General features: G+C 38.9%; 1 protein-coding gene across 5 annotated transcripts in view; it reads left to right on the top strand.

The window, feature by feature from the left end:
- The window catches only part of Nek10 (NIMA related kinase 10), a 226862-nt gene that overhangs the window by 41618 nt on the left and 169816 nt on the right, over window positions 1-15428 (top strand). For all 5 annotated transcript variants that reach the window (XM_046437346.2, XM_046437345.2, XM_046437347.2 and 2 more), the window contains 7 exons: window positions 721-762; window positions 2256-2334; window positions 3377-3444; window positions 5893-5972; window positions 6574-6660; window positions 9730-9954; window positions 13534-13673. In XM_046437346.2, coding sequence (XP_046293302.1) covers window positions 721-762; window positions 2256-2334; window positions 3377-3444; window positions 5893-5972; window positions 6574-6660; window positions 9730-9954; window positions 13534-13673 — 721 coding nt within the window. The remainder of the gene's footprint in view (window positions 1-720; window positions 763-2255; window positions 2335-3376; window positions 3445-5892; window positions 5973-6573; window positions 6661-9729; window positions 9955-13533; window positions 13674-15428) is intronic.

Here is a 15428-nt window from a genome sequence, read left to right as displayed (position 1 = left end):
AAAAGAGACAAAACTCCTGCAGGGTGAGGGAGAACCTGATGGAGTTGTTCTTAGTGTCTTTTCTACACAACTCCTTTGCACCTTTGAACTTACTGTTCTCTTTGCTTGGAGTCTCCTTTATCTTTCTTCCTTCCTCCCTCTCTATTCAACAAGTCTAAGAATGGACACCACCATTCTTAGCAAGTCTTTTCCTCCGTCCTTTCAGAGACAGTCTCCTCTGGGCCACCGTGATCCTTCATGTGTAACTTTCTTGTAACTTCTAGCTGTTTGTACACCTACTTCATCTTGTCTAAAGCTCAGTGAAGTAGGTCTTGGTCATGCTCTTCCAGTTCTGTCAGTTAGCAAAGTAGTTTACCTTTCTGAGCCTTATTTTCCTATCTGTAACGTGGGAGGGTTGAACAAACAGCTCAACAGCTTGCCTAAAGCTCTTCCCCAGTCTCGTGTTTTTTGACCTAAGATGATGGCAAAGAATGGGGAGGCAGCTGGCAGTTCTGAATGTATATTCTTCCCTTTAATCTACAACCCAACTTTTGTACTTATTAACAATTTGTCTTTAATGAATTATGAATGGCAAACACTAAATTTTCTGTATTTATGTTAGGATGTGGAACTTCAAGAAATAACGGTAGATCTTAGGACTTAGTAAAAAAGTTACATGTAAGATATACTTCCCCACCACCCTCATCCTGTACATGTGTTCTCTCATTTTTGTTTTATTAGGAAATACTCCATAACCTGGGTGGGATTGAAAACCTAGCTCAGGTAAGATTGCTCTTGTCTTTTCACTCTGTGCCCTGCTCTAGGCAAGCACCAAATAAGTGTGTGACAGAAAATGATTTTCCTATATTACGCTGCCTGTCAGAAGAGCAGGTGGGGTGGATGAGCATGTGCCTGAGGCGTGATACTTGCAGGACAGGGAGGGACACATGCATGTGGTTCTGTTGATAGGGCTAATTTTACCCAGCTTGTTGAAAGAAAAATTGTCTAAAAATTAGTAGAAGTATAAAAATTCTACTAAAAAGTACATCAAAGAATTAAACTTCTATTTTGCCTATCTTATGTGTCTTTTATATATCATATTTGGATACTAAATTACATGAACTTTCTCAGTTACAAGTCATTTTAAAACTTTGAGAATTTTCAGAATCTTTAGATGGTTCCTCCCTCAACTTTAAGACATGCCAGAAAAGACTGAGAATCCAGGTCACCTATCTGTAGTTAGTAATGACAAGAAATAGGTGCTGGCCGGCAAGCTAACAGCCTCAGTACTGTACACACCACAGAATGGGAGAAAACATCAAGATGTTCAAAACTCTTTCACCCACAAACATAATCCCTGTGCTCATTAAATGTTAACAGATAAACAATGAAATAAGGAAAATGATCTTGACTTTGTTATTTTTCTGCTTTGATAACTACCAAGGGGGGTAAGCAGATGAATATATGCTGAGAAATTCAGTGAATTAATAAACAAATTAATAAATACAATTTCTAAGCACATCATTGAGTTGGAACAGTCCAGTCTCCTAAAACCTGTAGTGGGTGCAGAAAGAATAATTTTTATAATAAACCCGACGCCCTGCAAACTCATTCTGAATTGCTAATGGAAAATTAAGTTTAATGGCAATATAGAATTAAATTTATTTTATTTTATATTCTCATCCCTGGGAAGTTTGATTCTTGTTTAATATTTGCTTTTAAGAATTATAATTGACTAGATGTCTACCTCATTTAATGAAACAATCTTTCATAAGATTATGTTGTAACGGATCTTCTTATTATCAGTTATTGACAGTGAACAATTATCAGACTACCTCATCTTATTCTTACTATTGATATCTGCCTGTATTCTGGATAGATATAATTTAGGACATTATAAAACATAAAGTTAATGAAATATATGCAGTGTATTATAAAAATTAAATTAAAAGTACATAAAATAATTAAATTTCTATGTTTCATATCTTATGTGTCTTATATATATCTTGTATTTGGATACTAAATTACACCATGAACTTATTCAGTTACAAGTCATTTTCAACTTTTGAGAGTTTTCAGTATCTTTAGATGGTTCCTCCTTCAACTTTAGGACATGCAAGAAAAGACTAAGAATCCAGAAACACAACCCCTTTTTGACCTTGAGTGAAACAAGGCCTAGGAGTACCCAGTAGTATTTGGTGAATCTGTTGTGCCACCTAGAGGTCATTTTGAGAACTGCGTGTCTGGTCCCTCACTGTGTGGGTTCTTTCCTGCAGTACATGGAGATGGTTGCCAACGAGTATCTGGGCTACGGAGAAGAGCAGCACAGTGTGGACAAGCTGGTCAACATGACGTGTAAGTGTTGTTGTCAGGGACACGTCAACTTTATGGACTTGCTGTTATAAGCTGTGTGTCATTTGTAGCAAGAGAAATACATAACCCTGAGCACTTACGAATGTTTTCATTCACAGTTAGGGTGTTGAAAAGTCCACGTCCACTGTTATATTCAGAGGCAAAATATACCCAGAGGGAAGACTTTGAGCTGCAACTTTTATGTTGGAAAGCATCATTTATTTCATGTAAAGAGGCTTCCATAGAAGCAAATTTTTAGTAAAAATCTTTTTGCCTTTTTGATTTCTTTTAAAATGTCAAGAGACTTCAGTTTTTAATCTATAAAAGACAATGATATGAGGACAGTGATATGAGGATGTTGGTCTGTGTGAGGTGTTCACTCATCACTCAGTCTTCTCTCTGCCGAGGCCGTCCCCTGCTCCACCTCCCTCCCATCCAGGTTTGGCCAGCGGCAGGCCTTCCTGCATATTGAGGATGCTGGCCCATTTTTCTCTGGGTGAGCAGGCTGGTTCTGCTTGTTTGCAGATGGCATACTGACTGGCAGGTGCAGGGGAGATGGGTCTGTGGCAAGCCCCAACCACCAGAAAGTTTCTTTGAGGACAGCTGTTTCCCTCAGCTGAGGAACCTCTCCATGCCTATCACTTTGCTGGCCTCCCCTCCCCTCTTCATAAGTTGACATCTCTCCAAGTAGATCTCTGGAACACAGGAATTGCATTGAACTTGTAATGATGTTAAAGAACTCCATCGATCTTAAGCAGTAAGAGAGGTTTGCCTTTTTTTGGAATTTCTATATTTCATTATTACCATATTATTAGAAAATAAATCCTGTTGAGCTTGACAGGTAATTCTTGGGGTTAAAAAAGAACCTTGCCTCTCCTTCCTTTTTTTCTCCTGTTTCTTTTTGCACCTGTGTTCGCATTTGCTCTTTCTCTGCTCATCCCTGGTACTGCAGACATGAGTTCTGAGTATTGAGTACTCTGAGTATTGCCTCCTTTAAGTTCCAGATCTCTCTTAGCTTTTGAAAAATTATTTCTTTCCTTCCCAGATATTTTTCAAAAACTCGCAGCCGTCAAAGATCAAAGAGAATGGGTCACCATAAGCGGAGCTCACAAGGTATGTGGGTCCTGAAGGAGTTAATGCTTTGGCTCTGTATGTGACAGCAGTTCACATGGCCAAGTCCAGAGCCTTTGTGGTCAAGTCTCACATCATTCACAATTCATGACTCATAATTTATGAACCTGTTAACCCAGCCTAAAACTCTGACTTTCTGCCAACCCTTTTGTAGTCTTTACCAGTCTAAGGAGTAAATGTAGACACAGTAATGAAGATTTCCCCATATTCTCTTGTTCTTTTCTCTTTTTCTAGACCTCTTTAATAACAAAATTTGTGGCTTAATTTAACTGTTGCTTAAAATTTTTTGCTTGATTTAAATGTTACTTGAAAAAATCTGGCCATATATAAATAGCTCCTTAGTGTGTATCTATAAATAATTGAACAAAAATAAGCAAATAAAATGATAAAATGTATGTACATGTGCATATTTATAAATAAATTCTGTATGTCACATAGGTTTTTATTAGTTTGAACCTTATGAATTTACCATTGTCCATAGGTCAATGCATGAATACAGGCAATTTTGTGCAACCTCCTAAGATGGTATTGTATTACAAGCACAGGATAACATAGATACACATTTTAAGATAGGTGAATGCAGGTTTAATCAAAACAAATTAAATTTACATTTGTAGCAAAACTCTTTGGATGGTAGTAGCCTAGAGCCCGGTTTGAATAATCTGCTTAGCTTGTCTAAAATGTGTCAGCACATGCAGCTTATGGTCTAGGGATGATTCTAGATCATATTAGGTCAACATTTTTATTTTATTTTATTTTTTGTGGTGCTGGGGATTGAACCCAGGGCCATGTGCATGTGAGGCAAGCACTCACTCTACCAACTGAGCTATATCCCCAGCCCAACATTTTTTATTTCAATACCCATCTGGCATTTTTTGTTATTGTCTAAGTAAAACTATAACAAAAAGTAATTTTATTCTACTAAATTTTATTCTATTTAGGATTTGAATAAAATTTTTGAGTTAGCATTAAGGTTATTAAGTGGGCATGCCAAAAATTGTGAAAACGATATCTCTGGGATTGAACTTTGGGAAACATGTTAGAGACAGAAGAAATGAGAGAAGAAAAGAGAAGGGATCATAGAAATAACAATAGTTTCATTTAAAAAAAGAAATTATAAAGGGAGAAATCTGCATAATGGAAGCTAAAAAATCATTCTTGTAGTCATTGCACAAATTGTAGCTCTCTCCTGGAATATGTGTGGGGCGTAAATTTTTTGGGGGGTGGGGGCTCTAAATTCTGAAATTGTAGAGAGAAGATAGAAGAATCTGTATTAGTGAGCATTGAGGGAAGACAGTTGGCAGGATTCAGAAGGCTTCCAGCTAAGCCATGTTACTTAAGATAATGCCTGAGAGTATGAGTGATGCCATTTCAACATTGGTTAGAAATCTGACACGAAATGGGTAGCATTAATACTTTTTGTTTGGTTTGCTGGAGGATGAAAAGTTTCAACATTTCTGCTGAAAAATAGTTCCATAATTTGAAAAGTGCCTAGCGCCATGTGTGGCTCAGAGTGACTTCTCCACATCTGACTGCAACCAGTATTCTCATTTTCACTTCTCCCAGAGGAGGGGACAGTGGTGCTGAGCAAAATGCTAGGCACATGAAAATAGAGGAAGTATGAGAATCAGCCAGTCACCTAACTTGGTCCCTTGCATTTTCTGTGCAAGGAATTTGATATACAAGGAGCTACTCCCAAGAGTTGCTGGTAAGGAGATGAAAAAAAAAAATTTTTTTTTTTTTTTTTTTTTAAGTTCTGGAGATTGAACCCAGGGCTACTTAACCACTCTATCCCTAGCCCTTTTATTTATTTATTTATTTATTTGCTTTGTTATGTTTTTTGGTACTGAGGAAGGCTAAACCACTGAGCCACATTCCCAGACATTTTTTATATTTTAATTAGAGACAAGGTCTTGGTAGGTTGTTTAGGGCCTCACTAGATTGCTGAGGCTGGCTTTGAATTTGCAATCCTTCAGCCTCAGCCTCCTGAGTCACTGGGATTATAGGCACGTACCACCATGCCTGGACAGAACTGGATATTTTAAATGTTTAGCAAAACTCCCTTTAGGTTAAGCCCTAAAATAAAAAGTTAAAAACTAAAAGAATAGTTTGCTAGGGAAAAGCATTTTTCATTATTGTCTAAGTAAAGCTATTACAAAAAGTAATTTTATTCTACTAACAAAAAATTGTTTATAAAGACAATTTTATGGAAAAAGTTTAGTGGATTAAGAAGGAAATGCTATAAAATTGCATGGACAGTTTCGCTTAATTGAATATGCACATATTTTAAAAAATGAGCAAAAAATAAACACTAAAAATAATGTAAGCCTCTGTGATCCAAGGAAGTACTAGAGTGTTCAAGAGCTTGTAGAATTTCTATAGTTAAACCATTAAACCTTATATATATATATATATTTTTTAACTTTTCAGACATTAGTAAATTTACTTGGTGCCCGGGACACTAATGTCCTACTGGGTGCCCTTCTGGCCCTGGCAAGCTTAGCAGAAAGGTAAGCATATTCTAATATCCTTCCCAGTTCTGCTGTTGGAGTGAGTTAAATGAGAGCAATGCAAAATGAATCAATTGCTTTGTCGCCTGCTTAGTTACAATTTCTGAAAAGTAATCATGAAACTTTTATATATTGAAGAGGATGGAAAACATCATTTTAAAACTTAAGTTGGAAAGGCAAATTGCTTTTTAAATCTTTCAATTTCTTCCTCACCTACTGGCCACATCTTTTCATTCAACCTCAGTTACTTTACTCTCAAAATTACCGTATTTCTTTGCTAGTTGAATCTCCCCGACCTTCTTTCTCTCTTTATTCTCACCCGTGCATTCATTCATTTTAACGTACAGCTCACTTTCAAAAATTCTTGACCTTAAATTTTTTTAAGAACACCTGTTCTCCTACTGATGTCATTGTTTTAAATAAAAGAGCTTTAAATACACTTTTATGCCAGTAAGTAGATCAGTGGCCTTTTTTTGAACAACGTATGATTTCTTCTTTTTCTCTATTCTCTCTTTCTAAGATAATATGAGAACTAGACTATTAAATCAGTGGATATAGTAAAGTTTGTTTTTAATAGTTACTAATATTTTTAAATCTGTAGTCCAGAATGTAGAGAGAAGATAAGTGAACTCAACGTTGTTGAAAACCTATTGATGATTTTGCATGAATATGACTTGCTTTCCAAAAGGTAGGCTTGCTAATAGTTGGAAAAATTAATCTTTTATATTTGTTTCAAATGCTTGTGATTATTATGTCATAATAGGTGCATTTTAACTGAATATCCTGAGTCAGCTTGGCCATCGCTTTTCTGTTTAAGCTTATATAAAAGAAAATAGTGCAAAAAGTTAGGGTGATTTCATCTTTCATCTTGTGTTACTTCTAGATCTGGGCATAGAATACAATTATACGGTCTTACGAGTATATATTTAATACTCTAGTTTCTTATACTTATTTACATACTTTTTAAGGGAAAGAAATTCCAAGATGGCTCTATTTTTTAGTGGAATAAATTATTAGACTGCTCAAAGCCATTTTGCCTAAGGCAAGTAGAGTCAATTGAGATACCAACTAATTTGTTTTGGGATCACTTGTTATAACTCAGTCTTGAATAAAAGGGGTTTATTTTCACCTGAGCTGCATTTTGTTCTAAAGGATTTCTCTATCCAGAGAGCAGATAAGTCTGTGTTTAAACTGAGTTGCAATCTATATCATTTTATATTTAGTTGAATAGGTCATAATTTTCTAAAGAACCAAGATAGATAACCGAAATCCCAGGTAATGAAGTCCTGACACTTAACTCATAGTATTTTTTTTAAAATTTCTGCTTCAAATCTGATTGAATATTTTATTTTACAAAAGCATTAAATATAGATAAGAGTCTATATGCTTACAAAGTTGGACACCTCAACTTTCTCACTCAGCAAAAACGATGTCAGACTCCGTTCCAGGTATTGGAAAACCAAAGATGAATAGGATACCCGTGCATAACAGAGGGGAGGGGCGGGGGCTGATGGACAAATCACTAGATTCATTGCAGCTGGATGCATTGGGTATTTTGGGACGCTATAGCAGAGATGTCCCAGTGAGACTGTGGGTCCATGCCAGGTTTTCTGGAGGGAATAGGAGATATCTAGGCAGAGGGAGAGAGCCAATGAAAATAGAATGTGCTCCAACATGGAGGCATGAAATTCGGTGCATGAACTGGAGCAAAGGAAGGAAAGTGCCAGAAAACTTGAACAGACAGTTAATAATGAGTAAAGAATGCAGTTGGTTTTTGATCAGAGCTTTCTATATGCCAGGCTGTGCTCTGGGCACTTTTGTGTGTCAGCTCATTTGATCCACACAATAAACCTGTTATTTCCCATATTTCATAGATGAGGCAACATGACATGTTTATTCAGGTCGAGATGGGCGTTGTGTGCTGAATAAAGATGTGGATTTTAGCGTGAACATCATAGGGACTCCCAGAAAGATTTTAAGTGTGATCACATTAATTTTTTGAAAGATTACTCTGACAGCTATGCATGTAGAGGTAGGGTGGAGTGTGGAATATACATGGCACATTGAGAGCCACTTATAACAAGGAGAGAATGTCTGGTGCAGAAAGTTTGAGAAGGTAAAGAATACTGTTTACCAAAGAACATATGTTCTTAACATCATAGCAAAAAATTTGGGGTGGAAGAGGAGCCATGGAAAATTGGTTTGGGGGAAAGTAATTAGAACAGTATGGGAAGGAGAATAGGTAGATGACAGAGGCACTTAGGTCTTGAGCATTGTCAAGGATCCCAAGGATGGGAGAAACATTAGAATTATCTAGTTGGCCTGACTTTCTAGAGAATTAATCCCACAATAGTCCAGGAAATAGGGGACAACAAAAGCTTTTGATCAGCAATGGCAGGGTGTAGAAGGAGAGGTCTATTGGGTTGGAAAACTGAAAAGATTCTGGTACTGTGAGTCCAGATCAAGAACAGAAGAGGAAGAAGAGATTTAGAGAGGATAATGATTTTGACTTTAGACATAGTGTGGTACTTACTTGCAGAACATTTGTGTGCTAAAACTTTTGGGCCATACAAGCAATGCCTGGGCTAGATGTCAGTATATGGGGAATGTTTGTAATCCTGGGAATGAATGATGTCATCCAGGTACAGTGTGTAGAATGTGAGATTGCAGGACTGTGGATAATTCCATGAACATCTATTATGATAATGTTTTTGTGACTCAGCTGAACCTTTTATCTTTACCATCATTTTATTTGATTCTCCAGATAATCATGGAGGACTTTGTACCTAACTTATCTGCACTGTTGATTTTTGACATTTTCTTTCAATGTCTTATTTTTATAACTTTTAGTAAGTTTCTAAAGACTAGAATTAAAGCTATATTTTGTATGTATTATTTTTGGCACTGGGGATTTAACCCAGGGATACTTTCTACTGAGCTAATTCCCTTTTTATTTTTTATTTTGACACAGAGTCTTGCTGCGTTTTTTACGGTCTCATGAAGTTGCTGAGGCTGGCCTCAGACTTGTCATTCCTTCTATCTTAGTCTCCTGAGTTGCTGGGATAGAATAAGGCTCCTTCTATTTCATTTCCCTTTAGCACAGTATAGGTCACATTGTTTCTACTCAGCACCTACTTCTGCCAAAGATGTGTAGCCAGACCAGTGAGGTTAATTGTATCTTCTTAAAATGAAAGAGTGGTCATCAGCTCTGACCTGCAGGCTATTTTTGGCCTGCTGCTTACTTTTGTGAATAAAGATTTATTGTACCACAGGCATGCCCATTCACTTTTATGTGTTGTCTATGGCTGCTTTCATGCTGTCTTGGTATAGCGGAGTAGTTATGACAGACATGGCATGGCTGGAAAAGCTGAAAGTACTTGACTTTGATCTGGCCGAAATGGGTGTTGAGCTATAACTTAGCAAATGTAAGAGTAGCTGTATGTGATGGCACATGCCTGTAATCCCAGCACCTGAGGAGGCTGAGGCAGGAGGATCACAAGTTTAAAGCCAGTCTTCAGCAACTCAGTGAGGCCCTGAGCAACTTAGTAATTCCCTGTCTTAAAATTTAAAGTAAAAAAAGAACTGGGATGCGGCTCAGTGGTTAAGCACCCCTGGGCCCTGGGTTCAATCCCTGGTACCAAAAAAAAAAAAAAAAAAGTAAGAGTATATTCTATGTGGTGATGAGATGATAACCTATAGTCGAATGTAGTTTTTAACTCATGATGCTGTGATCCTCTCTTCCCCACCCGCTTTTCAGACTAACTGCAGAGTTACTTCGCCTCCTTTGTGCTGAACCCCAGGTGAAGGAGCAGGTGAAGCTCTATGAGGGGATACCTGTTCTCCTCAGTCTGCTCCACTCTGACCACCTGAAGCTACTCTGGAGCGTTGTCTGGATTCTGGTCCAGGTCTGTGAAGACCCCGAGACCAGTGTGGAAATCCGCACCTGGGGAGGCATCAAGCAGCTTCTTCATATTTTACGAGGGTGAGCGAGGGCTTTGGCTTCTTTTGTCCTAATGGTTGAAGGCCCGCAGACCCTGTGACAAGATGACTGTCGGGCATATGCTCACCTTGCTCCCTTCTGCTCTGGAGTTTCTTTGGTCATTTCTTGTCTTCAGAGTCACTTATAGTTGTCACAAGAATCCCCTAAATTGGTGTCAGGGACACTCATCTTTTCAGTTCCTTGGGAACTCTGGTGCTATTTATCTTGCCATCAGCAGCCTCCAGTGTGCACCCAGAATGCATCAGTCTGCAGAGGTGGGTTGGGTGGAAGTCTAATAATCGAAGGGAAACCTTTGTCTAGCCACCTTTTTCTTGAATCAGTATAAGTACTTTGTAGTGCCAACCAATACAGAAATTACTAATATTTTATTAAAATGTTTGTGCGTGCATATATATATATCATCTGTCTTTCAGGGTTAGAGTGTAGCTCAGTGGTAGGGAGCCTGTTTAGCATGTGCAAGGCCCTGGGATTGATCCCCAATAATGCAAACAAGTAAACAAACAAACAAATAAAAAAATGTAGTGACATTCTAAGCCATGAGCATAGGGAAGGGATGGTTTGTTAAAATAGTTTTAAATTGTTTGTTGTAATGTAACTATTGTATTTTATGAATTAAATTTGTTGAAGTACTGAGTAATAATATGCTTTCATACCATCCACTGGAAAATTTTATTACCTAATATTATTATATAGCATAATTCAGCCCCATGAGGGCTGAATTAAAGTTAAAAATAAGCATGGATATGATGTGGTGCAAGTAAACAGAGCCCATTCTAACCAAAGCAGAATGACTTGGCTAATTTTAATATAATTAGATATTGTCAAATCAATGTATTTGGACGTTGGACATGTCATTCCTTGAGGGATACTGTGGAACTTTGCCTTACCAACTTTGTTTTCTCTGAGGGAACTTCCTAAAGCATAGAGACAGATGGCAGAGATGCAAGCAGTAGCTTTGTTAATGATTTCTGTTATTACCAAAATAAAGGGAAAAAATCATAAACTTGACAATCTGCTTCCTTTCATGAATATCACATAAAACTTTAATTACCTTAAAGTGTAATGATAAGTTTATAAATAATTATAATTGGCCAAAATAATAACAATTGCCAAGGACATTTTTTGTTTGGGTTCGTAAGATGGTAATGGTATATTCTTATTTACTATTGGTCAGTCAACCTATTACAGCAGTTGTGGGTGGTTCTTGGAGAGCAGCTATTTTCTTAGTGATAAAATGAAATTCCATAATAATGAAACTGGGCTTCGCTTCAAAGACAAAAATCTGCCTTTTTCTTACACAGAGTGGAGTGTATTGCAGGGCACTGTTTTCTGCATTTGCTCAAGTCATAACTATCCTCGATAGAAAAGGATTCTTTCATGTCTAAAGAGTCGTTTTCCAGCCTGTGTTGATGATGCAGTGTTAGAAAACTCTTCCCTGGGAAGATGATATATGTTCACTCTTATTCTACATTTAATGTGCCTCGGGTGCTCTGGGAGAATTTATTATCCCAGCTGGATAAATAATAGCCTTCCAGAGCGGTGCCAGCCCCTGGGCTGCCTGAGCTGGTAGGAGGGGAGGAGGCTGCCAGGTGTTGGAGGCCTGAGCAGGAACAGGCTTTGTTATGAGAGCAGCTTTCAGGAAACCCATTCATCCCTTTACCTGCAATCTTAGACTCTGAGGTGTGTTCTTGGTCAGGTAGGGCAATTCCTATAATTTGAATTTTAAGATAATCATGTCAACAAATAAGATCACCAAGTGTGGCTGTCCCTGGACACAGCCCCACCCTCTTCCCCATGTCCACTGAAGGAAGGACATACGTGGACTCAGATGGCATGGGAAGGAGTCGAGGAGACTCCATCCACGTTATCTCTGGGCACATGGAAGTCCAGAGAGAGCTGCTGCCATTCACAGATAAATGAATGAGAAAAAGAAATGTTGCTGATCATATAAAACAAATGGGATCAAAGCTGACAAAAGACAGGCAATCTGTTGTGGAAGTCAGGGATAAGTAAATAGAAAAACAGATGGTTTACCTTATCAAAGGCCATAAGTGGAGCATAAATTTATGAAATGAGATTAAAGAAGAGATGAAAGGACAGGGAGACAGGGAAGGGATTACTGAGCTGGGAAAGAAAACAAGGGCTGAATAACCGTCACAGGACTGAGCAATTAAATAAAGTGCCAGAAAAAACTGGGAGTAGTAAAATGGAAGCCAAGCTTGAAGAAGTCACTTGTCAATCAGAGGAGAAAGACATGGGAGCCAAAGCAGCAGAGAACGGTATTGCCAGCAGAAGATGGGGGTCCAACACGTGGGTAATTGAGTTCCCCGAAGTTGAGAGTAAAATAGAGGAAAAAAAAGTTCAAAGATATAACAGAAGAGAACTTTCCTAAAATAAAGAAGGATTGGAAGTTCTCTGAAAAAGAAAACTCAGGATAGTTATGACCGAGAGGCAGTCAAGTGAGTTGTCTGCGGCAGAATGGAGAGTTCCAGAGAGCCACTTGGAGCAGGGGGAAAGGGCAGTCTCTTCAGTAGGTAGTGTGGAGTCTGTTGAGTAGCAAGAAAGGGAGGGAGTGGAGAGGAAGGGAAAAAGGAAGAGGTGGAAGAGGAGGGAGAGGAGGCAGGAAGTTAGTTAGTCTCACCTCACACTGCACACAGAAGACAGTCATCATAGATTGGAAAGTGAATGAATAACGATGAACAGGAGAAAACTTCATGACCTGGGGGAAACTATATCTTTAAACAGGATAAGGAAAGGGCTGACCATGGAGGAAAATTGGCCAACAGTCTATGCATTAACATTTCTTTACTTAAAATTTTAAAAATTTGTTATAATTAGTTATACATGACAGTAAAATGCATTTAAGCACTTTGATATATCATACATAGATGGGGTATAATTTATCATTTTTCTTATGATACATGTTGTTTCTACAACATGAAAAAGAAAACATTGGTTATACAGTCATATATGTACATAAGGTAATCATGTCTGTTTCATTCTACTATCTTTCCTATCCCCATATCCCCTCCCTTCCCTTTTCTCCCCTCTACCTAATCAAATGTACCTCTATCTTCTCTATTGCCCACATCTTATTGTGAATTAGCGTCTGCATGTCAGAGAAAACATTTGTCCTTTGGTTTTTTGGGATTGGCTTATTTCTCTTAGAATGATACTCACCAGCTCCATCCATTTTCTGCCAAATACCATAATTTCATTCTTCTTTAAAGCTGAATAATATTTCATTGAGTATATATACCACATTTTCTTTATCCATTCATCTATTGAAGGACACCTAGGTTGGTTCCATAGTTTAGCTATCGTGAATTGAGCTGCTATAAACATTGACATGGCTGCGTTACTATAATATGCTGATTTTTAAGTCCTTTGGATATAAACTGAGGAGGGGGATAGCTGGGTCAAATGGTGATTCCATTCTGAGTTTTCTGAGAAATCTCCATACTGCTTTCCAAAGCGGTTGCACCAATTTGCAGTCTCACCAGCAGTGTCTGGGTGTCCCTTTTCCAACACATCCTCGCCAACATATCATTTCTTTTTCAGAGACAGAAATTTTGTTTCTGATCGTTCCTCCATTGGGAGCCTGTCTAGTGCAAATGCCGCGGGCCGAATCCAGCAGCTTCATCTGTCAGAAGATTTGAGTCCTAGGGAAATACAGGAAAATACTTTCTCTCTTCAAGCAGGTATGTATGTTATAGTCCTTTGTTTTATTATTTGACACTGTATAATTTGTTCCGTTGCATTCTTCTTCCCTGTTGTAAATTAGTGTGATGGTGTTCATTGGACACCGTTTATAAGTTTACTAACTCGTGACGTTAAATCCATGAGGATGCCAGAAACTTCTTGGTACTGGCGTTGGACTTGCAGATTAATGATAAAACAAACTTTCCTCTCGCTTCCACAGTCTGAACTCAATGAGAAGAAAATATAGAAGTTAAAGATACAGAGAATAGTAGCTTCATTACTTGTAAAACTGAATAAAAGAGTGCAGCTTGATCTGTGGCCAGAAAGCAAAACTTCCTGTGATTTTCTAGATCTTGACACGCTCTACCCAAGAGGAGACTCTACATTGCACACACCTGTCACACCAAGTGCAAGGGAGTATTTCCTTCCACATCATGAGCTCTGACAGACAGAGAAAGATGCTGCTCTGGGTGGGATTTCCACATGAAAGCAGGAGCAGCAGTGCAGGGACACATGCTGGTAGTGCCACCTTGGAGAGTCATGGTCTCTGCCCTGCAGAGGGGTGCCTGGCCTTTGGGATGAATGGGCTTCAAATCAGCCCACAGGAAGGGAGCAGTGAGGCCCGATGTGTTTTATCAAGAGGGTGGAGAGAGCCTAGGAGCAGAAGAGCAGAGGTGGCCGAGGGTGGAAGGAGGGCGATGGGGCAGGAGGGAGCCTGCAGACTGTCTTTGTTTCCTACAGTTTCCTTCTAGAGAATGGAAATATTTCCTTACAGGAATGTGAAGACAGGGAAGTAAGAGTCCACTTCCACTTGCTATTTCTGCTTAATCTAAAAGGCCTGTCTCAATGCAAGAGCTCTTGTGTGTGTGTGTGTGTGTGTGTGTGTGTGTATGTGTTGGGGATTTCTCTGGAAGAGTGGGTGAGGTCAGTGGTGGTGGAAGTTAGAAGAGTGGTTACCTATGTATGGGATCATAGGAGGGTTAACTTCTAGGAAGGAGCACAGGGGGGCTTCTGGGGGCTAGAAATAGCCTGTGTATTCATCGGGGCAGAACAGGGTATGTAGGTATGTCATATCTCATTAAGCTACATGCTTACTTTACAGAGCTTATTTTTTGCTGAAATATAAAAGGAAAAACTAAATAAAAATGAAAAGCAAGCCATTAAGAGTAGAGTCTGAGTTTTCACTGCACCCACTTTTATGGCCATGTGGCCTCGGTGGCCTCGGGCAGTTTCCTTAACCTCCCCAGACTTCAGTTTAGCTCTTGTAAAGTGCAGACTTTTTTGAGAATGGTATAAGGACATAGGTGAAGTCTTTAGCACAGTGCTGGACCAACACCAAGGGCTCGCTACAATGGTATTCTCCATCAGTGGAGTCCAGGAGACCTCTGGGAGGACAAGTATCTCAGTGGAGAATGCTACCAGCAGCTGCCACAGAGGCTGCAGGGAGGCAGGAAGTGTACTGCTCAGCGCCTGGGGGTTAGCATCTGACTGATGGGAACCAGACCCCTGGCCCCTTCCATTTGCTGGTTGTGCATTCTAGTCTACTAACCTCTCTGAACCAGTTTTCCCATTCATAAGACTGGTGATCATTGTACATATCCAGATTATAAGGATCAGTTTGGATAATCCATTTAAAGCATTCATTCATTTATCATCCACTATACTCGTATTTATTGAGTATCTGTTAAAGGGCCAGGCACATGTTGAGTGCTAGGATCATAATGAACCAGACAGATGCAACCCCTGCCTTCTTG

This window comes from Marmota monax, unplaced genomic scaffold (assembly GCF_021218885.2).
Source record: "Marmota monax isolate L192 unplaced genomic scaffold, Marmota_monax_Labrador192_F-V1.1 WCK01_AAM20220418_F8-fsc00021, whole genome shotgun sequence".
Taxonomy (NCBI): Eukaryota; Metazoa; Chordata; class Mammalia; order Rodentia; family Sciuridae; genus Marmota; species Marmota monax.
This window is presented reverse-complemented; position numbering and strand designations above follow the sequence as displayed.